This window comes from Tiliqua scincoides, chromosome 1 (genome assembly GCF_035046505.1).
Source record: "Tiliqua scincoides isolate rTilSci1 chromosome 1, rTilSci1.hap2, whole genome shotgun sequence".
Taxonomy (NCBI): domain Eukaryota; kingdom Metazoa; phylum Chordata; class Lepidosauria; order Squamata; family Scincidae; genus Tiliqua; species Tiliqua scincoides.
Window position 1 is genome coordinate 204,253,123 of NC_089821.1, and position 24,172 is coordinate 204,277,294.

General features: G+C 42.0%; 1 protein-coding gene across 7 annotated transcripts in view; it reads right to left on the reverse strand.

Annotated features, from left to right (window-relative positions):
* PTPRK (protein tyrosine phosphatase receptor type K) overlaps positions 1–24,172 on the reverse strand; it is a 466,239-nt gene that overhangs the window by 295,076 nt on the left and 146,991 nt on the right. For all 7 annotated transcript variants that reach the window (XM_066614422.1, XM_066614429.1, XM_066614387.1 and 4 more), the window contains exon 3: positions 11,439–11,710. In XM_066614422.1, the coding sequence (XP_066470519.1) occupies positions 11,439–11,710 (272 nt within the window). The remainder of the gene's footprint in view (positions 1–11,438; positions 11,711–24,172) is intronic.

A 24,172-nucleotide genomic window follows, 5' to 3' on the forward strand; every position in this document is an offset into this window, starting at 1 on the left:
CACTGCTGCTGGGATATAATAATTACCCCAGGTGTAAAAAAAACCCGGCAAAGTAGCTTGAACTAATAAATTGCTTGAGCTAATAGCAGCCTGGCAATGAGGTGACCAAGTATGCCCATGATGAAACAAAATTCCCAGGTACTTGAAAACTTTAACCTGTTCAATTGCCTTCCTCCCCAAAGGACCAAGAGGTAGGTTTCCATTGGGAACTGAAAACCACTATTTCAGACTTCTCAAAATTTAATTGCAATTTATTAGAAGTTAGGTATTTAATACATGAATTGATTAAACACTTCAAGCCAATTTTTGTACGAGACAATAGCAGCATATCATCTGCATACTACAGAAGGGGGAAAGGTAAGTTACCTAATTTAGGAGGATGGGTGTCAACTAAGGAGCCAGATCATTAATGAATATGTTAAGCATGGAGGCTAAGACACATCCTTGTTTGACTCCTAAATTAGTAGGAATTGGGCCGAAAGTTACCCACATTGTGTTAACACAGCAGCTAGTCTCTGAGTAGAGCTTCCTAATTAAAGAGAAGGAGTCACCTGCCTAGACCTAAATTGTCCAGTTTTAGTCAAAGTAGTTCCCTGTCAACCGTTTCAAATACGCCTTTTAAATCCAGGAAGGCAGCATAAAGATGGGAACTTTTTAGATTTGGCATACTTAGAGATTAAATAGGATAGGACTAAACAGTTATCCAAAATAGATTTACCAGGTAAAAAACCTTTTTGTTCTGGGCCAATGTTATTTTCTTTCAGCCACTTAGTGAGCCTGTCCAAAAGGTATTTTGCATAAATCTTGCCCAGAAAGGATAGCAAAGAAATCGGGCAATAGCTCCCCGGATGCTTTCTATCACCTTTTTTATAAACAGGCATAATGATTGATTGGGTCCAGGAGCTGGGCATAATACCAGTATTACAGTGGTGCCTCGCAAGACGAAATTAATTCGTTCCGCGAGTCGTTTCGTATTGCGAAATTTTTGTCTTGCGAAGCACGATTTAAAACAAACCAAAACAAAAAAAATGCAAAAAAATTCATCTTGCGAAGCACGGCCATAGAAAAATTTGTCTTGCAAGTCACCAAAAAAATCACAAAACGCTTTCGTCTTGCAAGTTTTTCGTTGCGCGAGGCATTCGTCTTGCGAGGCATCACTGTATTTGCAACCATGAACAGGTCTGCCAATAGTGGTGACCACCAATCTGGGTCAACCTTGAATATATCAGGGTGAAGGATGTCCGGGCCCACAGCCTTCCCAGGTTTCAAAAGAAGTTGCTTTACTTCAGACTCAGATACAGAAGGCCAATTATGTGCTTCAGAGAATGAAGCCAGAGGTACTGAAGAAGAGCCTTTACAATCATCATAAAAGATTGATTTAATGTAATTTTCCCAAATAGATGATGAGATTGGAGAAACTGGGGAAACAAAATTATGGAAGAAGCCTGAAGTAATAAGCCAAAATTGTTTAGAATTCTTAGACCATGACCACTGTACTGAATAAGGTAAATTTTAATATGCCAGTTCTCTACAGCTCTCCATTGCATTGGAGCCTCTTCAGGGCCTTGTCATTCCTATGAGTCAGAATTATCTCCTCTTCACAGGGAAATGAAAATCATATGTCAATTAAAATCAAAGTTTTTGCAGTCTTTTTCACTTGGGTCAATATAACCTCTAACCAGGAAATCCCCCAATTACTGGGGGCACCTTTTAAAGTGGTGGTTCTCTTATATTTAGTAGTGGGAGAGCAACTGTCCCTATGCAGTATAGCACAGCCCTCCCATTTCTATTCACATTTGAGAAACTTGCCAGGGAACCTGCTTTTTCTTTTGCAACAGAAACCACTGGATTGTATTGACAAGCGGTATATAAATACAGGGGAAGGTATATCCATAGATTCCATACCTGCAGTTTCACTTATCAGCTATTCCAGGGATGCAGACTCTCCTCCCCTCCCCCTCCACGTGCACTCTCCAGAGGCAAGGGGAGCTGTGGAGGCATCTGCCTGTAACCTCTCTGGGACTCAGAATGACTGCTACATGCAAAAAAAAAAAAAAAAAAAAAACATGGGTTTTTTGGCAGAAGCCTTTGAAAGGCATTATGAGGGCCAGGGAAGCTCAGGAGGCAAGGGGAGCTCTGGGGTACATCCCATGTATCCAGAACAGAACCCCTGTGGATACCAGGGAAACACTGCAATAACCTAGACTAGAGCCTGGACCTTTCTCCACCTTTTCTAAGCAATATATCTAAGCCAATAGTGTAGTGGTGAACTTTGAAGTGTGAGAGCTTGTCATGACACTCCACTACATAACAAAACCAACTTCAACAGCAACAAAAACAACAGCAAAATCAACTTCTTCAGAGCATTTTTATTTCCTGCCATTTACGCCTACTTTGAAACTGTTTATACATCATTTAAAGATCTAACTCATTTCATCCTAAACTCTTGAGTGGGCTGCAATTGTTCAGAACAAATATATAAAAACTGAAAAATAACTTTTAAAAATATCCCACATAAATATAAAAGGTATAAACCCTGCAAATTGGGTAAGAGGCACTTTTTCAAGTGAGTGCTCCTTTTTTTTAACAGAGGGGGAGTAACTAACCCACCTCACCCCAGCAGTGTCTGTTTTAGTGGCTGTCTGCTGGTATTCTTTTTGCATCTTTTTAGATTGTGAGCCCTTTTGGGACAGGGAGCCATTTAGTTATTTGATTTTTCTCTGTAAACCGCTTTGTGAACTTTTAGTTGAAAAGTGGTATATAAATACTGTTGATAATAATAATAATAATAATAAAGTGCTAGCCTCAGCATGTTTACTCAGAAGTCCCTTGGTGTGTGCAAATTTGCATATGTCACCTTAAAGCTATATGAACTACATACTGTCTCTCAGACAGCCCTTGAGAAAGATTATGGACTTGACATTAACTTATACCCCTAGGCAAATTGCTCAGTTTGCATCCTACTGAGCCTAGTGTTTCTTGTCAGTTGAGATTCTTTGAAAAAAAATATTCAAAAGGAACACTTGAGTGCTTCTGCTAATGGTATTACTATTCCTGCTATAGGAGAATCCAGAAACTATGTTTTCTGCCCACATGTCCCAACTATCCCCCAACAGACACGCCTGCTCAACATTTCCTGCCTACACATTTATGCCTGTATATGATTATGCTGTATGAAGCTTCTCAAATGCAGGTAACATGTTCTTAAGCCGTCATTCTCAACTCCGGGGTGTGTGTGTGTGTGCTACAGCCCTTTAGGAACTAGTCTCAGGCTCCTGAGCCCTCTCCCGCCCATGTCAGACAAGGAAAAAACACAAACAGATAAACATAAAATCCACTTCTCACAGTTTTCGATCTGTAGCCCCCTTTTGAATGTGCCAGGGTACCCCAAGGGGGCCATATGGCTCCCACTGAGAATGGCTGTTCTAAAGCAGAGCAAAAGTTGAAAAATCAAGCCACTGTGTCAGGTGTATTCACCAACCCTATGCTCCTTGGAGCTGGGCACATCCTTGCAACTTTGGTTTGTCATTTTCCTGCTAATATATAATGTCACACTGAAGAAGCAGATAGGGATGCACTGGAATTCATGCTACTGCTGAAAGGTAAGTGGGAACTCCAATTACTATCGCTGTTGCCCTGAATGAATAGTCCCATCTGTTGCTCTTGCTCCTGGCTGAGTACAAAATGACGAAGATGGGTTGCTAGGAGCACAGAATTGAATCCTTAACATTTCAATTTAGTTCACGTTCTTTGCATATGCTCCAGAACTCTGACAAAGAATTTCAGTCCACCAAAATTCTTTGTACATTGATTAGCATACCAGGAACTGGTACATCCGGCCAAGCAATGAAGAACAGGGATAGTGAAACTGCCAACAATATATCTGTGCTGCAATCCCATTTAGAATACAGTTCTAGTTAACAAGCAATTGTTACAAATTGGTACCCAGTCCCCAGAGCTAACAGGGCAAAGATTTATAAGTGGTGGCCCCTTTTATATTTAGCAAGGAAAGAATACCTGGCCCTCTTCACCCCAGCACAGTGTCTTTTCTTGTGGCTGTTTGCTGGTGTTTCTACTGCACCTTTTTAGATTGTGAGCCCTTTCGGGACAGAGAGCCATTTCGTTAACTGATTTTCTCTATAAATGGCTTTATTATTTTTTCATTGAAAAGCACTACAGACATGCCCCTGTATCCATGGGGGTTCAGTTCTGCACCCCCCCCCCGTCCCGGATACCAGGAATCTGTTGATACCAGGGATGCCCCTGCAGCTCCCTGCACCCATAAGCATGATTTTTAAGACTTACCCAGGTAAGTAAATTAAAAAAATTAAAAAACTAAGAGGAACTTAACTGCTTCCTGTTAACTTCAGAGTAGTTGTGTGTTTTTTTAAAGCAACCAGACTGCCAGAAGGCAGCTTGAAGGTCGCTATGAGCTGCTAAGTTTGTAGTGACCTAATTTAAGGAAGAAGTTTTGCCTGGGAAACCTTAAAATCATGCTAATGGGCGTGGGAGGCCTAAGGTGCAAGGGGTCCCGTATCTGTGGATGTGAAACTGTGGATATGGGATATGCGGATATGGGGCCCCCTGTATATAAATATTCTTAACAACAACAACAGTTGTTTACACACTAGGCTGAAGACGCATTTGAGAAACTGAACATCCTAGATGTACATGAAATCACTACATGCCAACTGCAGAAAGCAGCCTTACTTGGAACAGCACAATTACTGAAATATCTGTGAATATCCTAAGTCCTTGGGAAGGACCCAATACTCAAAAGGACAAATCCAGCCACCAATATATGGCAGGATGTGTACAAGAAACATGATAACAGAAGAAGCAGAAGCAGAGTTGCATATTTAAAACTTTGAATGAGGCCAAATTAAAACTTGCAAGCCAGACTCAAAGTACCTTTTTCCCCCAATCCCCCCACCTTTTTATTATTACACTGGAATGAGAGTCAGTATGCTAATTGTCCCAACACCACTGTAATTTCTAGAGTACACCCAGAGTGCCTCCTAGACTTAACATATTGGGAGAAAAGCCACACGAGTCAAGGAAGGCTAATTTGTAACACAGTATAGCAAAGGACTCAAACCAGCTACTGTATCTTCCTGTCAAAGCTTGATTAAAATTACCCTGCCCTTGTCATAGACAAGGACAAAATTAAAACTTTTTTGTTTAATAAGGAAACAATCTTAAATTAATCATCTACTAAAAGGCCAGTGAACCCAGCTCTCAGAAACTAACATAAAAGACCTGACAAAAGACCCAACTTTGGAAGACAACAGAAGGATGGAATGAACCTTGGGAAAATTACAGATCCCATGTTAGTCTATGGAGAAATGCCATAAAAAGATCTGGCCACAGAGCCACAATGTGAAATTCTATCTCTGCCTCTCTAGTTGAATCATCTCTGTTGTACTACACTAGAGCACCCCACTTTCTTGATATAAAGCCAAAGTCTGGCAAGTATAAAGGTGTATTCAGTGTCTGTTACACAATTCCAAACCTTGGTGGGAATTCCACTGATAAGTTTTTCCAGACATACTAAATGAATTTCTCACAGCCTGGCTTTCACAAGGATGTCAAAATTAAACAGCACAGGAAAAAATTAGCCTTTTTTATCTTTTGATTAATATTTAATTTTATCTCGACATTAATATCCATTCTAAGACCTCAGGACAGTGCAGAAGACCCAGTTCATCTATTCCTCCAGTTATACTGAGACAAGTATGATGGAAAAGATTCACCATCACTTTTTAAAGAAGCTCCTAAAGCCATATCTATTTTTACCAGGCTCTCTCTAGTTCACAGAGATCTTAACTTTGTCTTTTTCCTACTGTCTTTCGTTACTTTCTTCCTCATGCAACTACTTAAGATTATAAGCCCGTTGGCTTAAATTTTGTTATTATCACAAAACATATAACACACAGCATTACCCTTGCACCTCCAGACAAAGATTTGGGATAAAAGGTCACTTTATTAATACAATCAGGGAACCTGCAGCAGGGCGTAAAAAAAACCTAAAACGCCCCCCAAATGCGGGCTACCAATTTAGGGGAAACAGCACTAGCCATCTACCTCCCACAGGCTACACAGGCATCATATCCTGGGTCCAGGCTTCCTCAGTCATCACACAACAAAGCTTATCACCACCAATCCCTAGGTGTCAAGGCAGCTGGACGAGCAGACACCCCAGAGGCAATGCCCACTGCTATTCTCTGCAAATCTAACCTGGGGGCTTGCCAGACAAATATAGCTTGAGAGGTCCTGGCTCACCCCGCCCCCACCTTGCTGACCTCTGGATGTATGCCAGATTCACCTACTGCCCTGGCTACCCTGCCCACATGTCACCTGCTCAAGTGAACAAAAGCAAATAACCCTAAACATATCACCCAACACCCTACCACACCAGTCTGAGGTAGGTAAAAAAAATCACCAGCCAAGGTCAATCAGGCTGATGACAAAATTCCCACCTGGCTCCCTAACAGATCAACCAGCAAATCTCACACTGTTCATGGGAAGGGTAGGTGGGGCTCAAAAATTCTGTGGACTGACTCCCAAAGGCATGCAGCCTTCAGGACATCAGCCCACCCAGTCCCTACTCATGTGACAGCCAATGACCTGCCCCCATTTCTCACCTTAGCCTGACTTGCCTGAAGTGCTGGGTAAAGGGGGGGGGTGAACCTCACCCTCAGTGCCATGATCCAAAGGTGCTTTTCAAGTAGCCAAAAATGTATTCTGCTCTAGAAGGGTCATTTCCAATCCAGAAAGGTAATCCCTGAAGTATCTGGTGGGCCACTGTGAAATACAGGAAGCTGGACTAGTTGGCCTTTCGCCCTGTCCAGCGGGGCTCTTAAAGAGATCCTAGGTTTAAAGAAGAGTGTTGCATGAGAAAGAAACCCAAACCCTGACAAGGCATTTTGTTTGCTTGACTTCTCATGTAAAACTTTTCACAAGTTTTCTTCACAATCCATTGGAATTTATACTCTACAGCCAATATTTCCATATTCAACATTTATCTCCTACTGTCATCCAACTCACCAATATGTTGTGGCACTACACTGCAATGGATCTTCTTCTAGTGCTTCTGTAAAAATGCCAGATGCAAGGGAGTGGCAACAGGATACAGGTGTCTTGTTGTCCACTGTGCTCCCAGAGGCATCTTGGGGCCACTGTGAGATACAGGAAGCTGATCTAGAACGAGATGGACCTTTGGCCTAACCCAGCAAGGTATAATGTTCTTAACAACTAGTATATTTTCTCCTTCCATGCATTCTCATGTGAACCTACAAAGTCAGGAAGATCTGTATAAAACTAGCATAAATCACCTTTGAACAATGAGATTCTAGTCTTATCTCAAAGCTGAGAATCTGTTGTTCTAACCAAATCAACAAGACACAAAATCAGGCTTGGCAGCTCTTCCCTCTACAGGCTGCCATCTCACACTCCAGGTCATTTGCTGCCAAGACAGACGCTGCACTGGAATGGGGCAGCAAATTCCCAGAACTTGCTTCAATCTTTCCGAGTAGGATCAATGTCTATTAAGTGACGCTGATAAAAGCAAACACTGCCAGACAATTACAAGGGATTCGCATATGTGCCAATTTCGAAGTAATTATTTCCAAGCAAAAATGTTTTCCTCTCCCTTTCCTGGCAGCTACTTACCAGTTTCAAGTTAAACATTCCATTATTCAGGTTAATCATTTTGAAGGTGAAAAGTGGAGTGGAAACACAATATTACTTGTATGACATTCACATGCTCACATCCTCCAGATGTGAAATACAGAAGTCACCGATTCACATAAACAGCTAATTTACATATACAACTGTACAACCTCCCTGGTATCCATGCCTGCTTGCATGCTTGATCCCAAGCTATAATTATCTGCAATATGGAATGTGTTGTGGGGATGAATGTGCCTGCGTTTCATTGTATAACACTTTCCTCAGAGCAAATGCATAGCTGTCAATCCCATCTTAAACGCGTGTGGCATTCCGCTAGTGTTTGCTAAACTCTCTACAGGCAAGCATGCAACCAGCGGAGTCGGTGAACTGCAGCATTGTCACAGAGAATTGCTGCTGAACAAAGGAGACATTCATACTGCGCTCTGTACTGTAACGCAACATTAAAACTAGCATTGTAGAGAAACAAACACAAAAAAATCAGCACTTTTTAAGCAGCTGGGTTGACCTCATGCCCTTAAAAGGAAGCTCTTACAAAAGGAAACAAAAAAGGCACACTGTTCAAAGACAGAAAACAATCCATGCTGACAGGCTCTCCCCCCTCATGAAATTGTACAAGATTATATGGCTTCCAACTACACTCTATTAGGTGGCATTTAGAAGTAGGTACATCTTACTGAAAAGAAAGCCTGAACAAACACAAACTTCCAACCTACTTCCCATTTGACAGGGAGAAATGAAAGAATGAATTTAATTTTCTCCTAGTCTTAAGTTTGCTGTGGACTTAAACAAAGGATCAAATGCCAGGGTATAAAGGAAACAGTTCTTGTGCAGTCTATTAGCAAAACATTGTGGTGACAAAACAAAACATCCACACTGACAAGGCTGTAACTAAGAACAAATTTCTACATCACATACAATGTACACAATCTGCAATAAGACACACTACATTTGAGAGGGGCAAACTGCAGTCAACAGGCTGGATCTGCCACCCCCCCATACCTGCAGTCGTCCCATTTGTCAATTCAGTCAAGCAGCAGAATCAAGAGCACCTACCATGGCCAGGCATCCTTGGTCTTATGTGGAGGTAGCCACAGCAGCACAGCGTTATGAGGATGTACCAAAGAGTGCCAGCTGCTGCTGCTCAGTACATAAGACCATAAGAACAGCCCTGCTGGATCAGGCCAAAGGCCCATCTAGTCCAGCTTCCTGTATCTCACAGTGGCCCACCAAATGCCCCAGGGAGCACACAAGACAACTAGAGACCTGCATCCTGGTGCCCTCCCTTGCATCTGGCATAGCCCATTTTCAAAATCAGGAGGTTCCGCATACACATCATGGCTTGCAACCCATGATGGACTTCCACTATAGCTCCCTTTCTGTCTGTCCCCAACACAGGTGACAAATCAGTATCCACCCACTCTCAACCCAGACATCCTTCACCCCTTCCATCTCCATTCACCCTCCATCCTGACCCACCCTCTCTTCTCACATCTTCTCTTCTCCCTTCATTCACTAGTTGCCCAACATGCCAGCCTACAAGACACCAACTTTCAACTTCAGTTCAAGCACAGCTCCACTCCACCATCCTAGTTCAAGTGTCTTAGAAGTCAGGTTGTGAATAATTTGACATTGCCTGTGTGTCTGTTTTGTAAATTGAGAGTAAAAAAAAACCTTGGAGATTGGTTAGGAAATGTAACCTAGATGGATTAAACTGCATATTCTTAATTTAGAAAAACCAGAAGAAGGTAGGGGAGGAGAATAATGAATTAATATTGTGTTCTCACAACTTTTAGTTTGCTGTGGACTTATGCGCGCATGTGCATGTTTTGGAATGTGCACACGTGCATGTTTTGTAATGGTGTAGGCCAGGAAAGCTTGAAAGGATTGCTAATAGGAGAGAAAAAACATGTTGGATGTGCATGAATTATGGCCTTCCATATATGGCAATGTGGTCCTCAGGCCAAAAATTTGCCCACTGCTGCAATAATACAAACCATATAAGTAAGTGTTTCTCAAACTGTGGGTCAGGACCCACTAGGTGGAACATGAGCCAATTTCAGGTTCCCATTCATTTCAATATTTTATTTTTAATATATCAGACCTGATGCTACCATGGCATGTGACTGCATTGGGGAAATGTTACACATCTGTACTTTTAACAGGCTACTCTGTATATGCTTTTAACAATGATAGTAAATGGGACTTACTCCTGGGTAAGTGTGGGTAGGATTGCAGCCTAGGAGTGTCAAAAATTTTCTGCATGATGATGTCACTTCTGGTCATGACATTACTTCTCGTGGGTCCTGAAGATTCTCATTCTAAAAAGTGAGTCCCGGTGCTAAAAGCTTGAGAACCACAGATATAAGACTATAAGAACAGGGAATCTTGTTCATATTTTCCTTAAGGATAGCTTCCTTATAGTAAGCAACAAAGATAACAGGAAAACAGGTTGTGGACAGAAGACAATGTAGCAACCATACTAAATACGTCTGAGAGAACCAGGACGGTGCAGTGCAGGAACGTCAAACATTAGGCCCATGGGCTGAATGCAGTCCCCAGAAGCAATTTATCTGGCCCCCATTATATCTGGTTTCTCCCCGTGTGATAATTGGGTGCTCACATATCTTGAAAATATGAACAAGATATGCACGCTTTCTCTTCTGTCATTTGCATCTAATGAGTTTCTATGTGAAAATAAAGTGTTGATTTCTGGCCATCATCTGCTTTATGATGTCACTTTCTGCTTAATTATGTCCCTTCCAGCCTTCAGCAGGCACAATGAATGCTATCTTCAGCCCTCTGTATGAAATGAGTTTGACATCCCTGGTGTAGTGGTTTGGGAGTTGGATTCAGGCCTGGAAAATCCAGGTTCAAACCCCTGCTTGACCATGAAGCTTCCTGGGTGACCTTGAATCACTATCTTTCAGCCTCATCTACTTCACAGGGTTGTTGCGAGGACAAAAGAAAGGAAGGAACTATGTACACTTCCCTGGGCTCCTTGGAGGAAAGATGGCATAAAAATGTGAAAAATAAAGTAAGAGCAAAAGTACATGCAACCTCACAACAGGTAGGGAGCACCACCTCCTTCCCTGGTCTCCACTGCCTCCTCTCAAAATTGATTTTCAAGCAGTGAAGTGTCATCTGGCCTGAGTGTGAGTGTGAGACACTGTAAGAGAGCAAGACAGACATGTTGTAGAGACTTCTACTGAGTCACCTTTACAGTGACTGAATGCTTATTTAAGCACACACAGCCCTGATTTTAAGGTGGATTTTAGAGTACAATAAATGGTTTATATGATGCAGAAGGGAGGCTGCTCCAGTCACAATGATAGGAGCCAAGATAAGATTGGGAATAGAACAAAATCAAGCTGTATTTGTGTAGAACGGCAAGATAGAGGAAATAAGGCTATAGCACAGAGTTTGACATCTAAAAGCTGACTGCTTAAGAATTAGAGAGTTCAAGGTTGATAGGTAAAACCGCAGTTGTGGCCTGCCTAAGAAGCAAGTAACGAACATTTGGTCCCCAATCTAACACACCCAACCAGCTGGATTTAAGTGAAGAGAAATAAAACCACATGGGTACTCTCCAACTGGGGTCTGTGCCATTTCATAGCCCCACTTTTCCCTTCTCTCCTTCTTTTATGCCATTCTCCAGCGACAGATTGCCAGGAAGTGAAGAACCAATTAACACAGGCAACAAAGAGCATAAGAATTGCAATTAAACACACATATTATGCCAGCCTTACCTGGTATTCATTTGGCCAAAACGTGCTGACAGCCAGCTCTGCTCGCAGCCAGTCCCTGCCAGTAGAACCGGTCACATTCCAAATGGGGTTAGCCAGAGGTCCCTTGTTTACCCTAACCAAGATATTCAGAGTCCCAGGACTTGTCCCTTTCTTGCTGTACAAAAGATAGCTGAAGTCAATGCAATGAGTGTCATTTTCTTTCATTGTAGGAAGCTGGAGCCGTGCCTTTTCCCCATGGCTGTGGTGTGAAGCATCCACAATCATGTATGATCCTGACAAGAGAAATGAGATAACACTTAAGTGTGAAGTCATAATTTGACTCATTCAGATAAAATGAGGTAATTTTTGCTTTCAATACTTAATTATTTTTCACCAGAGTGTATAACATGGCATTATCTTTGGACACAACCCAATAGAAATAAGCTATATACAATTACCACTCATTTTTATTGAGTGGGCTCAGAATTATGTTCAAAAATTAGAACAAATTATGTTCAAAATATTCCCTTGATGGATCAGACCAAGATGGTGTCTACAATCCAGCATTTTTTCTCCAACAGATGCCAGCCAGATGTTCCTTGGAATCTTCTGCTATCCCAGTAAGAGTCTGGTAATCATGGCTCATTTATATGAGCTTTATTAGTTAAAATGTAGAATAAGAGTTATATTTACGTTAGTAATTTTGTAATGAATTGTTGAAATATTCAGAAAAGGCCAGGAAAAACATTCCAGGAGACCTTCCAAGACGGACAGGAGTTCTATATTCCCCTATGAACTAGCAAATTTTATTCAATATTTGTGTCAATAGTCACTATCCCAACAAGGTGACAAAACTGAAGTATTTTCTGGGCATTTCAACAATTATTTATGTTGATTTGCCACCACATAGGTCAGAGCAGGTTTGAACATGCTTAAAAACAAAAAAAGAAAATCATTAAACACAGTAGAGGTATTAATACACAATATACACACAACACACTAGCATAAAGTAAAATTAAGTACTCTCCCACCATGATGGGTAATTTTATTTTCAGTGCAAACATTTCAGCAACCAATTGCAGGCATGTTTAACAATCTGAATTAAGAAGGTTCCCAGCCTTGATTGTAAGTTTGAACTTGCACAAAGCGTTCCATAAGCCATAACAATGGCTTCTCACTTCTCTCGGCAGGACTCTTTCCCATTCATCCCAAATCCTTCCACAGAGCTGTGTGTGTGCAGAAGGAGATCTGACTGAAGTAAAGTTGTGCTTTATTAGCACTCACGTAAGGGTGGCCAGAATGAAGCCTTACGTTAGTCAGGGAATGTTTGTAGTGCAAAGTGTAAAGTTACTTAAAACTGTCTGGTTTGGCCATTCCCCCCCCCCCAAAAGTGGCATCTATTACCTTTTCTTGTCCTTCCTTGTTCTGGTTGGTTGCCAGTTTGTTTCCAGGAATTATTTAAGGCGACTAGGGACCTGACAGACCATCTCTCCCCACATAAGTCTACTTTTAATCTAAGATATTTAGGGAGGCTTTTTGTGTGGCCTGCAACCATCTGAAGAGCAGCTGGTGGGTACATGCCACAAGCCTTCTCTGAGGTGGTCCTGTCCCTATGGGACTGTCCCGTCCTTATGGAACCCCCTGCATAGGAGGTTCATGCTTCAGATGCATCTTTTTCAGTTGGCCTTTGTTTGATTATTTTAGTCCCTGTTCTGGGGATTTGTGTTTTTTAAACTTGTGCTGTTGATACTTTTGTTCTTAGGACTTTTTATTGCATTTGATTAGGGTTGTGAGCTGCCTTGGATTCCCAAAGAAAGATAGGATATAACTCTTAAAATAAAACAAAAGCTACTATCATTTTGGGGGGAAAACAAAACTAGCCTATTTCCTAAATACCCAAAGACACCAACCTCTCATGGTACTAAGTGTCAGTTGTGCAACTATTAGTCATACTGCTATGCATTTAATAAAAAGCTACCCCAGCTTTCAGTACGCACTTTAAAGGCATTTTTAAAATAAATTCTCAACACTGAAACTTCCAGTACCATTTATCTACATTTCTATGCAAACAGACTACTCTGCATGCCAACTAGATTTCTAGAGAGGTTTATTAACCACTCTTGAAAATGCACTTGAGGGAATGCAGGATAGATTGTTGAGCGGTTATTGCTCAATGAAAATAAAAAATAGGTCAGTGTGTGACAGAAAAATCAACATTTATTTCATTTGTTTACAAATCTTTTAATTGCTTTCCCAAACAATTCAGCACAACTAAGTTAGTGTCTAATGGCACAGAAAGTAATGTTTTATAGATTCAAACCACCTTTCCAAAGTTTTATTACTGACAAGCAATTATTTTTCATCTGTGCTTCTAAGTGCAGCAAAACATTTCTTTAAAGACAAAACCGCTGCAAGTTCAAGAGCTGGTGTACTTTTAAGTTTGATTAATCAGATGGCACCCACCAGAGTGATATGTCTCAGAGGCTTGGCAAAATGACACTGGCCACATGCCAATTTTACTTTTACTGCTTTTTTCTTAAATCCGGGAATAAACTGACACAAGGATATTTATGTTCATAAATTATTGGCAGTTGCTACCGGTGATGGATCACAAGTGACTTAATGTGGCGCATTAGGAGTTTCAAAAATAACTGGCACAGTGAGGAAGCCCACAAATCACCACATTTTATTGTCTTATACTCAAATAGCGTGCTTGGTCATTACACACAAACACCCCATTTAAGCACAGTGAAGTTACAAGAGGTCATGGGGTTCCCACACATCTGCCTGATCTACTTACTACATCCAGATGGTATTGCTTCAGCTGAGATATCCCTCTGTAAATTGACCATGGGTCTCCCTTATCTTGGAACTGCTGAAAACTGCTGAAAACTCAACCTGCTTTTAACTTCCAATCAGAGGTTCCATCAACAGAATCAATCAGCAGAAGCAAGGGGGGGGAAGCCCTGATGGTAACACAGCAATTGCGGCACCGTGGAGCCCCAGCAATATTTGAACTACCTGGTTTGAGTGACTTCTAGTTCACCCAAGTGAGCTCTATATAAATGCGCGGAGGGGGCTGCAAGCCTACAGGACCCTCGTGGACGCTTCAGCAGGCCTCCAGGTACACTCAAATATTGCTGGGAGCCCATGGCACCATAATCACTGTGGTGCTGTCAGGAACCCTACTACTGGGCTACTCCCCTTAAGGAGGAATGGCCAAGTTAACACGCTCATGTTTGGGAACCACTGATCTATATTGTTATTTTAGAAATATGCAAATTCAGCCACCCCATTGTTACACTAATTATTATTATTATTATTATTATTATTATTAACAGAGTGATTATGGTTAAAGTGATATGTTTGGATCAGGATGATGCGAGTTCAAGTTCTCTTGTGCAAGCCACAATCTATCACCCCAACCATTACAGGGTAGTTGTAAGGATAACAGGAGGGAAAGGAACCTTGAACATTGCTGTGAAATCCTTGGAAAAAGTGTGGCACGCTCAACTTTGAAAAAAATTAATGAGTAGGCTAATACATCTTAATTCTCCTAGCCTTGCAACCTAATGAAATAGATGACCAAATTATGGCAGAAACCAGCGGCATACCTAAAGGGTCAAAAGCCCCAGGTGCCATGTCTGCAGGGGATGGCGCCCCCCTACCTGTTTATTCGCCTCCTACTAACGAAGTAGGAGGCAGCGTGTAATCGTGCCCAGAGTGGTTGCAACTTGCAGCCACTTCAGTGGTGTTCTGGGTCATCCCACCTCCTTTAAAGGAGGAGAGAAAAGAGGAGCCCTAGAGTGGCAGTGCGCTGGGAGTTGCAATTCTCAGGGCACATCTTTCCTCTCCTCCTATAAAGGAGGATGCAGGGCAGCCCAGAATGCCTCTGAATCACAGCCGCGATTCTGGGCCATGTCTTTCATTTCCTTGAAGGAGACAAAATACACAGCCCAGAGCAGCAATCTAGGTGTGATTCTGTGCCACTCTGGGGCCTGGGCCGCATCATTCATCTCCTCTAAAGAGACAAAAGACTTATCCCAGAGCGGCACAGAATCACATCAGGAAAGGCTTAAACTCCCAGTGCAATTATGGAAGTGGTTGTGGTGACAATGATGATGTCATCACAATTACTTCTGCGTCAGGGGCTGGGGGGTGTCAAATAGAGCGGTGGCCCCAAGTAGGAAAAAGCCCAGGACCACCAATGGCAGAAACCACAGCCCTCAAGCATCAATTCAATCCAGCCTCTGATGTTTATATATTGTAAGCATGGGATTCCCATTTCAACTTAATACAGTCAGCAACATATGGAAATGTTACAAGGGAAAGAGTACAAACTGTGCAAGTGTTACAAAAAAGAGAAAAAAATCAGGGTAGGCACATTGGGACTACATAAAGTGGCCACAGAAGTAGCTGATACGTGCAGAATGCTGTCTACATCCATCTATTGCTGGGGCAGTCCATGTCACCTTGTGGAACAGCTGGCCAGCCCTTGGCAAAAATGCAAACATTAGATAAGCTGCTCAATACAGCAGCTAGGTTTCAAGGAACTAAATGGAGACAAAGACATAGCAGTCAGAGGATGATGCTTGGAAAATCTTAATCATGAACAGGGTTTTGAGTGAAATCAAGACTACTATGAGCTTAGATATTGAGATACCTTCTGGGGGCTTTTGTTTCACTTCCTTACATGTGCAGATCATGCAAAAATCTTTTGCACATGTCCACTTAGGCCCTTTTCAATATTCTAGCAGCAAATAAACCTCTGTTTAGTGTAAGGTGAATGAAACAGTGGGCAGCCAAGAGCTTCAGGAAAGACTTCAAGCAAGACATGAGGGCAACAGCTCTCCCCACTCACTATCATGGCTAATAGCCAACTGACAACCAAATTCTTCATGCACTTGTCTAGTTTCCCTTAAAAGTTTGTGGTTATTGCCACATTTTGGGACAATGTATTCCGTAAGTTAATGTTGTACTATATGAAGTGCTCTCTTAGTTGTCCAAAATCTGTTGCCAGTTCTTTTCACGGGATGGTTCTAAGAAAGGTAAAAAAAATCTCGAGTGCTTTTTTGACACCTGAGAAGTATTCAGACTTGTGCCTTTTCAGATTGCAAGTTTGTGTGGGGGTCACAGTTCCAGAATCACTACTTTCTAGACAGCATACACCAAAAGCTGATTTATCATCTATGCAACATTCCTATATTAAAGATATACACATAACTATGTTTTTTCGATCTCAAATTTCTAATGATTTTTTCATATAGTATACAACAGTATGTGGTAGAAAAATCAAATATTCCACAATGAAATATAGTAAAACATTTTTTAGCATCCTTCAACTAATGTAATTACAATACTTTCATTTCTGGCACACTTTTAAAAATGCACCCCACAATATGCAGCCTCTTTTCTTGTCCCTCCACCATTCCCATATATTCAGAGGAGGACACTAACCTACCCTTAGAAAATATTTCGGTGTACTTTTGATTAAAGGTTTAATTTAACACCTCTAAACCAAGGGTACTTAAAGGACTTGAAAGCATCTGCGAACCAGGCTTCAGTGAGTTTTTAATTATATGTGTTTACATGCAGGGCCTAAGAAAGGAATTTTAGCAGGAGGTACAAAGTTTCTTCTGGGCCCCTTCCCAAAGGGTAAGGGGGGCAATGGGGGCAGGCAGAATGGGGGGCAAAATAGGGTGGGGGACCATGCTGCCAGCCACAACAGTCTTTGGACCTCAGGTCTACTAGGCTTCTTGATGCAGAGCCCAGGTCTAACCGACTGTGCGGCATAGGCAGCTAGATAAAGGTATATGGAAAACCAATCACCCGCCTAAGTCTCTCTAAAATCTTTGAAATATAGAAAATCGATTGCAGAAAATTAACATCATCATATTTAGGCTCACACTAGAATGGACCAAAATGAACTTCTGCAGCAGCTGTAGCCCTACAGCTGGGTCCCTGAGCTTCTATACACTCTTTCATGGTTATGGGATCCACAAGCCAAAGAGCTACTGTAGCAGGCCAGTTTCCTCCCAGATCTGACACTGGGTTAAGGAGGGTCATGGATGCTTTCCTGGGCCGGTGTGTATGGCTTGCAGCAACAGTTAACACTGCATGCACATGGTTGTGTCTCAGCATTATGCGCTGGCAGCGAGTTCAGGTGAGATAGAAAATGTCAAATCCCAAGAACTTTCTGGGCCCCCTCCTTTGGCTCATGGGCCCCTTTCTGACCCTGGGCCAGGGTACAAATTACGCCCTTTACCCCCCTCTCCTAGGCCCTGTTTACATGTATTTTTCTTTCATTAGATTCTCAATGGGTCCATGACCCCCCAAAAAAGTTCAGAACCACTGCTCGAAATAAAGGCATTCTTCTGAATTGCATTCTAGAAACTGAATAAAATAACCTTAAATAACAAAAGGAATAAAATCACATTTGTTTAAACTAAACTTTAGGTGTGAAAGTTGTAATGCTCAACATAGTTTTTCCTTATAATGCTAACAGGACATACAGATGGAGCCTTTCTATACGCGTGAGTTCTGTTCCCTGACCCACCGCGATTAGGAAAAAACGCACTATGGTAAGTCAGACCCGGAAATGATGTTTTTTTTACACAAATTGCATAGAGTTACAGCCTGACACTTGAAGATGGAAGAAAACTAAAGCAGCGGTTCTCAGTCACCTCCCCCTCCTCTGCTTTGTAGTTAGCCCTCCCTGTTGTGCCAGCTGTCCTGCTTCTTTCACAGGTGGGATGCTGAGCTTTTAAGAGTCCAGTCCTATGTATTTCTACTCACAAGTAAGTTCCAATCTAGTCAATGGGGCTTACTCCCAGGAAAGTGTGGAGAGGATTGTAGCCTAAATCTCCTGCTTTGGCTTGCTGGGAAGACTTGCTTGCTGGGCTTTTTTTTTTCCATAGGTTGGAGCATGGAGAGCCTGCACCCTCTCAGTCTGAAGGGGATGGACGGACTGGGAAACACTCCCAGGGTTTTTTAAAGCAATCCCCTCTGTTACTACTGCACCTGCTGCGTGCGCGCGCGCGTGTGTGTGTGTGTGTGTGTGTGTGAGAGAGAGAGAGCTCTGCCTTGCTCCACGTGTTCTGGCTACAGAGGTTCCCCCCTTCGCTGGCTCAGAGACTCCAGGAGTGTTACTGTTCCTTCGCAAGGGGAACCTCTTCCAGGGCTATTTCCCTGCCTGGGCGAGGCAGAGCCTTTTTGCAGTATTTTGGGCTGCCTTGATAGGGAAGGAGAAGCCAGTGCAGGGCAAAGGTATGTGCGACTTTGAATTCCCCCCACCCAGTTGTGTTAAATCCCCCCCAGTTGTGATAAATAAATCCATGGATAAAAAGGTTGCACCTCTAATTGGCAAATGAGAAAGGGCTGCTTAACTCCTCTTCTACCTTCTGAGCCTCTGCAGAAAATGCCATCCCAGCCTGATAATTTTTATTTCTCTAGTTTGAGTTCTGAAAATGAAAATTATAATAAAACAGCAGCAGGTGCAGGAAGAGTTAAGTATCTTTCCCTCCAGTCCTCCTGCGCAAGTAACCCCAGTCCCTGCATTCTCCATTACCCCAGAATGGGTTCACACCTTTGCCAACGTAATCTCTAGTTTGGCCAGAAAACTGGGAATGAGAGCAAAACAGAGACAGAGCCAAGTATGAGCAGAAGAACATACTCTAATTATTCAGAAAGGAATTTTTTTTAAAGCCAGGAGTTCTATTCTGTCAAACCTGATATCCCTGAAGCTCAATTATTTTCCTTCCACACTACAATGTGTATATTAAACAGGATGCCTGCTGAAAAATCCAAGGGTGAAACTGAATCTCTTCTAAAAAGAACATATTATAGGCACAAGGAAGTGCTTTTATCATACACTCACATCTATCTTCCTTTAATTGTCAGGGAAAACAAAATTGAAAAAATAACAAACAGCCTGGTGTGGAATTAAAACTGTACAAAGATCTAGCCTTGATTAGCTGATTAAGAGCATCCCTGAGAACTCATGTGCTCTCTAAACACAGGTATTCCCCTTTTCACTGTTCCAGAATTTACTGTGGTTAGTGCTCTGCCTGAACTGATAATCATGCCACTCCTGAAGATGGCTGCAAACAGATTTGGTGCCAGCTATGGTTACAGGAAATACAAATAAAGACATAAAGCTAGCCCGATTTTGCTCTAAAGCATCAAGGATAAAGGGAGAAGGAAATGCCATTGAAGAAGGAAAGACAGGGAAAGTGCACAGGCTCCTGGGACTTTCCTAATTGCCCAACCATGCTGGCAAGGGGCAAAAGCAGGATATGCTTTGTTCAACCACTATCCGGCCCTGTCATTTAAGGGACTAAATTATCAAGTATGTTTTAGCTCATCAGCTACCACTTAAGAATAACTCCAGCAAAATGGAGGTGAAAAAGAGACTACAGCAATTAGATAAGAATGACTTACTCAAGGGAAATCAGAAGGTGACTAGCACACAAAGCTTTAAATTCTAGCGATAGCACTACACATTCAAAGGAAAAAAGTGACAATGCCTAGAAATTTAAGAACACTGGATATATTTACAACATCCCAAGTTACGGGAAGTAAATACTAACAGTCTTAAATGCAAATACCCTGTGGAAGGAGAAGCAGGGAATATTTCCGAGGTGAACAGGAGTATTCCAGTGTTTCTCAAACTGTGGGTTGGGACCCACTAGCTGAGCTGTGAGCCAATTTCAGGTGTAGTAATGTATTAAACTTGATAATACTATGGTATGCTACTGCATTTGGAGAAAGCTTACAGATCTGTACTTTTAACAGGCTACTACGTATATCAGGTGTCTCCAAATCCCGACCCACGTCCGATCCTTGACACCATGTTTATATGATTCAACCCTGGGCCCAAAAAGTTTAGAGCCCCCCCCCCCCAATGTATATGCTTTTGACAATGAAAATCAATGGGGCTTACTCCTGTGTAAGTGTGGATAGGATTGCATCCTTTGGGATATTTGTGGATTTTTTTTTTAAAAAAACAGATCAGCAACAAATCAGTTTGTGGATTTTTTTCAAAAAAAACAGAACAACAGCAACAGCAACTAGGACTAGGAGAGTTCATCTTTATTTTAAATAATTTTTTAAACTTATTGTAAACTTCACTGCACAGAATGCCAGATTCTTGCAGGACCTTATTCAGGGTTTTTCCCCTCTACCCTGAAAAATACACATTGCAGGGTGGTGTTTTCTGTAAGTTGCCTGCCACAGAAATAATTTCCAGTGCACTACCATGCAGAAAAGTCAAAGGAGACCCTAGGTGGCTGTAGGGAACAGGATGTATTTTCATGATCAGTAACCCATTGATGGCTTAAAGTCCCAATTGTGCAATCCCTACTGAAAGAAAAGGGCTTGCACTACTCAAATAATTTTGTGACTAGCAGCTTTATTATGCTCAAGCAGAGTCCTGGAAATCACAGGCTACAACTTCATGTAATGTAAGACAGCAGAGAAAAAGATTGCATCAACAACTACAAAGACCTAACCAGACCTATATGCCCTACCAATCTCAGATGTTCCCATTATTGTATGAAATATAAATTAATAAATAGAATCAGAGGTGCAGAGACCCAGTGGAGCAGTTAGACTGTAGAGTTTGGGTTATTATACAGCTTTTCCTGACAGGAGAAAAATAATAAGTACCCTGAGATGCTAAAAATAATGAAAGTTTCTTACAGCTAATAAAACACATTTATTTCTCTCAGTATATTTGGTCGCTATTACATACTTCCATTGTGAAACTTGCGTGAAATAAAAGCAAAGCAATTACATGGAAGATGTACAGTTGGACCTCGGTATCCATGGGTGATCTGTTCCTAGGCACCCCACGGATACCGAAACTCACAAAATAAGCAAGTTTGGTCCATCAAAGACCGCTGAAGGCAACCAAAATAATATAATAAATTTTATTAACTGCATTCTGGTCACATCTGGAGGTGTTCTGAAGCGTGGGGTGGCTGCATGTGCTTCAAAAGGCCTGCTTGAGCCTTTTAAGAGGGCACTTCTGGTGTTTTTGCTAAACCTGAAGTGTGCTTTGGAAGCATGGCCTTTGAGAGGAATTTTGTCAGGGGGTAGAAAGTATCTTTTGGACACCTTCCCAAAGAGGGCGGGGGGCAATGGAGGTAGGCAGAACAGGAGGCAAAATAGGACAGGGGAGGGTGCTGACAGCCAGAATAATCTTTGGAGTCCATGTCTACCAGGCTTCTTGATGCGGAGCCCAGATCTGCCTGACCTTGTGGCCTTGGCAGCTAGATAAAGTAATATGGAAAAACAAACACACTCCTAAGTCTCTCTAAAATCTTTGTAATATAGAAAATCCGTTGCAGAAAATTAGCATCATTGTAGTTAGGTTCACACTAGAATGGACAGTGTGCTGTGTGCATCAGAACGAACTTCAGCAGCAGCTGCAGCTCCTTAGCTGTGTCCCTGAGCTCCTATACACTCCTTCATGGTTATTGGATCTACAAGCCAAAGGAGCTATTGTCGCAGGCCAGTTCCCTCTCAGATTTGATATTGTGTTAAAGAGGGTCATGAATACATTCCTGGGCCGCGTGTGTATGGCTTGTTGCCACTGCGTGCCTGTGGTTGTGCCCCCAGCATGATGTGCAGGCAGAGTTTGGGTGAGATTGGAACATGTAAGATCCCAGGAACTTTCTGGGTCCCTTCGTGAGCCTGGGCCCGGGTACAAATTCCTCCCTTTACCCCCCTCTCCTGGGCCCTGTTTGGAAGGCTCTGGCAGGCCTTCTGGGAGGAACAAGTTGGTCTCCTGACCCATACTGGGTCAAATTTGCAGGTCCCAAACCTGCAGGTAAGTTGGACAGACCTGTATGTTGCATTTTTCACGGTAAGTATCAAAGGGTAGTGGTGGGTTTTTCCTCTCCCTTTAGCCATGGTGGAAACAATGAGCTAAAACTCATGCATGATATGTTGTGAACACGCAGGTAAGTGGGTCTGGTCAACATAAGAAACAGAATGAGGTAGCTCGATAGACTGCTACTTCATACTATGCAAGATAATCCCCATTTTTTGAATGGTCCAGTAAATTAACATTTTCTGTAATCTGAAACTAGCACGGCAGGGAAAGGGCTTGGCCAGGGCCTCTCACTCCACTGTGCTTGTTTTCTTGCAACAAGGGATTTTTCCCCCCTGTTGTACAGGATCAAAAGAGATCACTGACACCGAGCTAAGTTTAAAGCTTTTTATTAGGAGGCATGGAACCTGAGCCAATCAATGAAAAGATGTTTCAAATTCCCCCAATTGAGGCAGGACCTGAGGCAGGCAGGCACGAGGCAACAGGACTTGAGGCAAGCCAAGAGCTGGAGGCTTGATGGAGGTTCCCCTCTGGTTCTCAGTTCCAGCAAGAGGCTCTCTCAGGGCTCCTTCCAGCAGCTCTCTCCTTAGCTCTCCCGCAGAGCTGTCTTCAGCTCCTCTCTGTGGCTTGGTCTCTCCCAGCTCGCTCCTCGTAGCTTTTCTTCCCTGGAGGTCTCTGTCTGTCTGTAGAGCTCACTCTCCAAAGCTCCTCACAGCAGCTCTTCTCTGGTGGTCTCTGAGCTCACTGTGCTGGTGCAGCCCCTTTTATAGTCCCGGCGGCTCTGCACACAGCACTAATTTGCAGGGAGCCCTCTAGCTTTCCTCTAATGGTACTGCAGCCTTTTTTGCACACAGCACTCAAGTTCTTTGCACTCCACACTAAAATCTCCTGCCTCAGCTCCTCCCAAGAGCTTTTTACAAGGTCATATATAGTTCACTTTGCTCAGCAGCAGTGAGCCTATTGGCTCAAACAAAATCAGACAAACTGTCTATTGGCTCATGAAAAGCACAGGCTACAATCCTACCAGGCCAAGTTATAGCAGTCAACTGAGCCCAAGTTCTGCACATATCACCCCCAAATATGGAGAACAGTAATCAATGTGAATCCCCACTTACAATCCAAAGTGATTCATATCCATTCTACCACTACAATCAGTGTGCAGGCTTACAAAACTGAGAGGTTAAAGGAGAGGCACAACATGAAAAACTCCTGGAAATATGTAAGACTGCCCCACACCCTTCCACCACAACAGTCTACATAGGAAAGTGAACTCACTGCTGTTTACTAATTGTTTATTTTTTTAAACAGAGTTTATTTATTTATTACAGATACAGGTAAGGAAAATCGGTTAGACTTGGGGCTGGGACTACACAGGTTACACATGAGGGTATTGGCCATTGATTACAACATACATTAGTCCAAAAAAAAATTGATAATGTCTAAAAACAAAAGCAATACAAAAAATCATCATATTTGTTAATCTGCTGATTAAAAATTTCACTAAACCTCAATATTTATCTAAAATTATCTATCCAATCATAAAAAGGCTTCAAATTTTTACTTATACGCTCTTCTTGCCACTTTATTTAGAATAAAGTATTTCTTATCTGATTCTTAATTTCTGATGTCGCATTTAAGAGGAATGTTTCCAGTTTAAATGGTAATACACACTTCAATATCTATTGTAACAGTTTATATATCATTTTCTAATATTTCTTTGCTTTTTCGCATATCCACCACATATAATAAAAAATTCCCTCAATTCTTTACTTATCCAACATTTGTTTGATGACCCAGGGTACATTTTTACTATTTTCTCTAAAATTAAATACCATCTATAATATATTTTACATAATTTCTCTTTTAAAGAACAACCCTTTTAATTAATACCACTTTAATTTTCGCAATATTTGTATTCCAA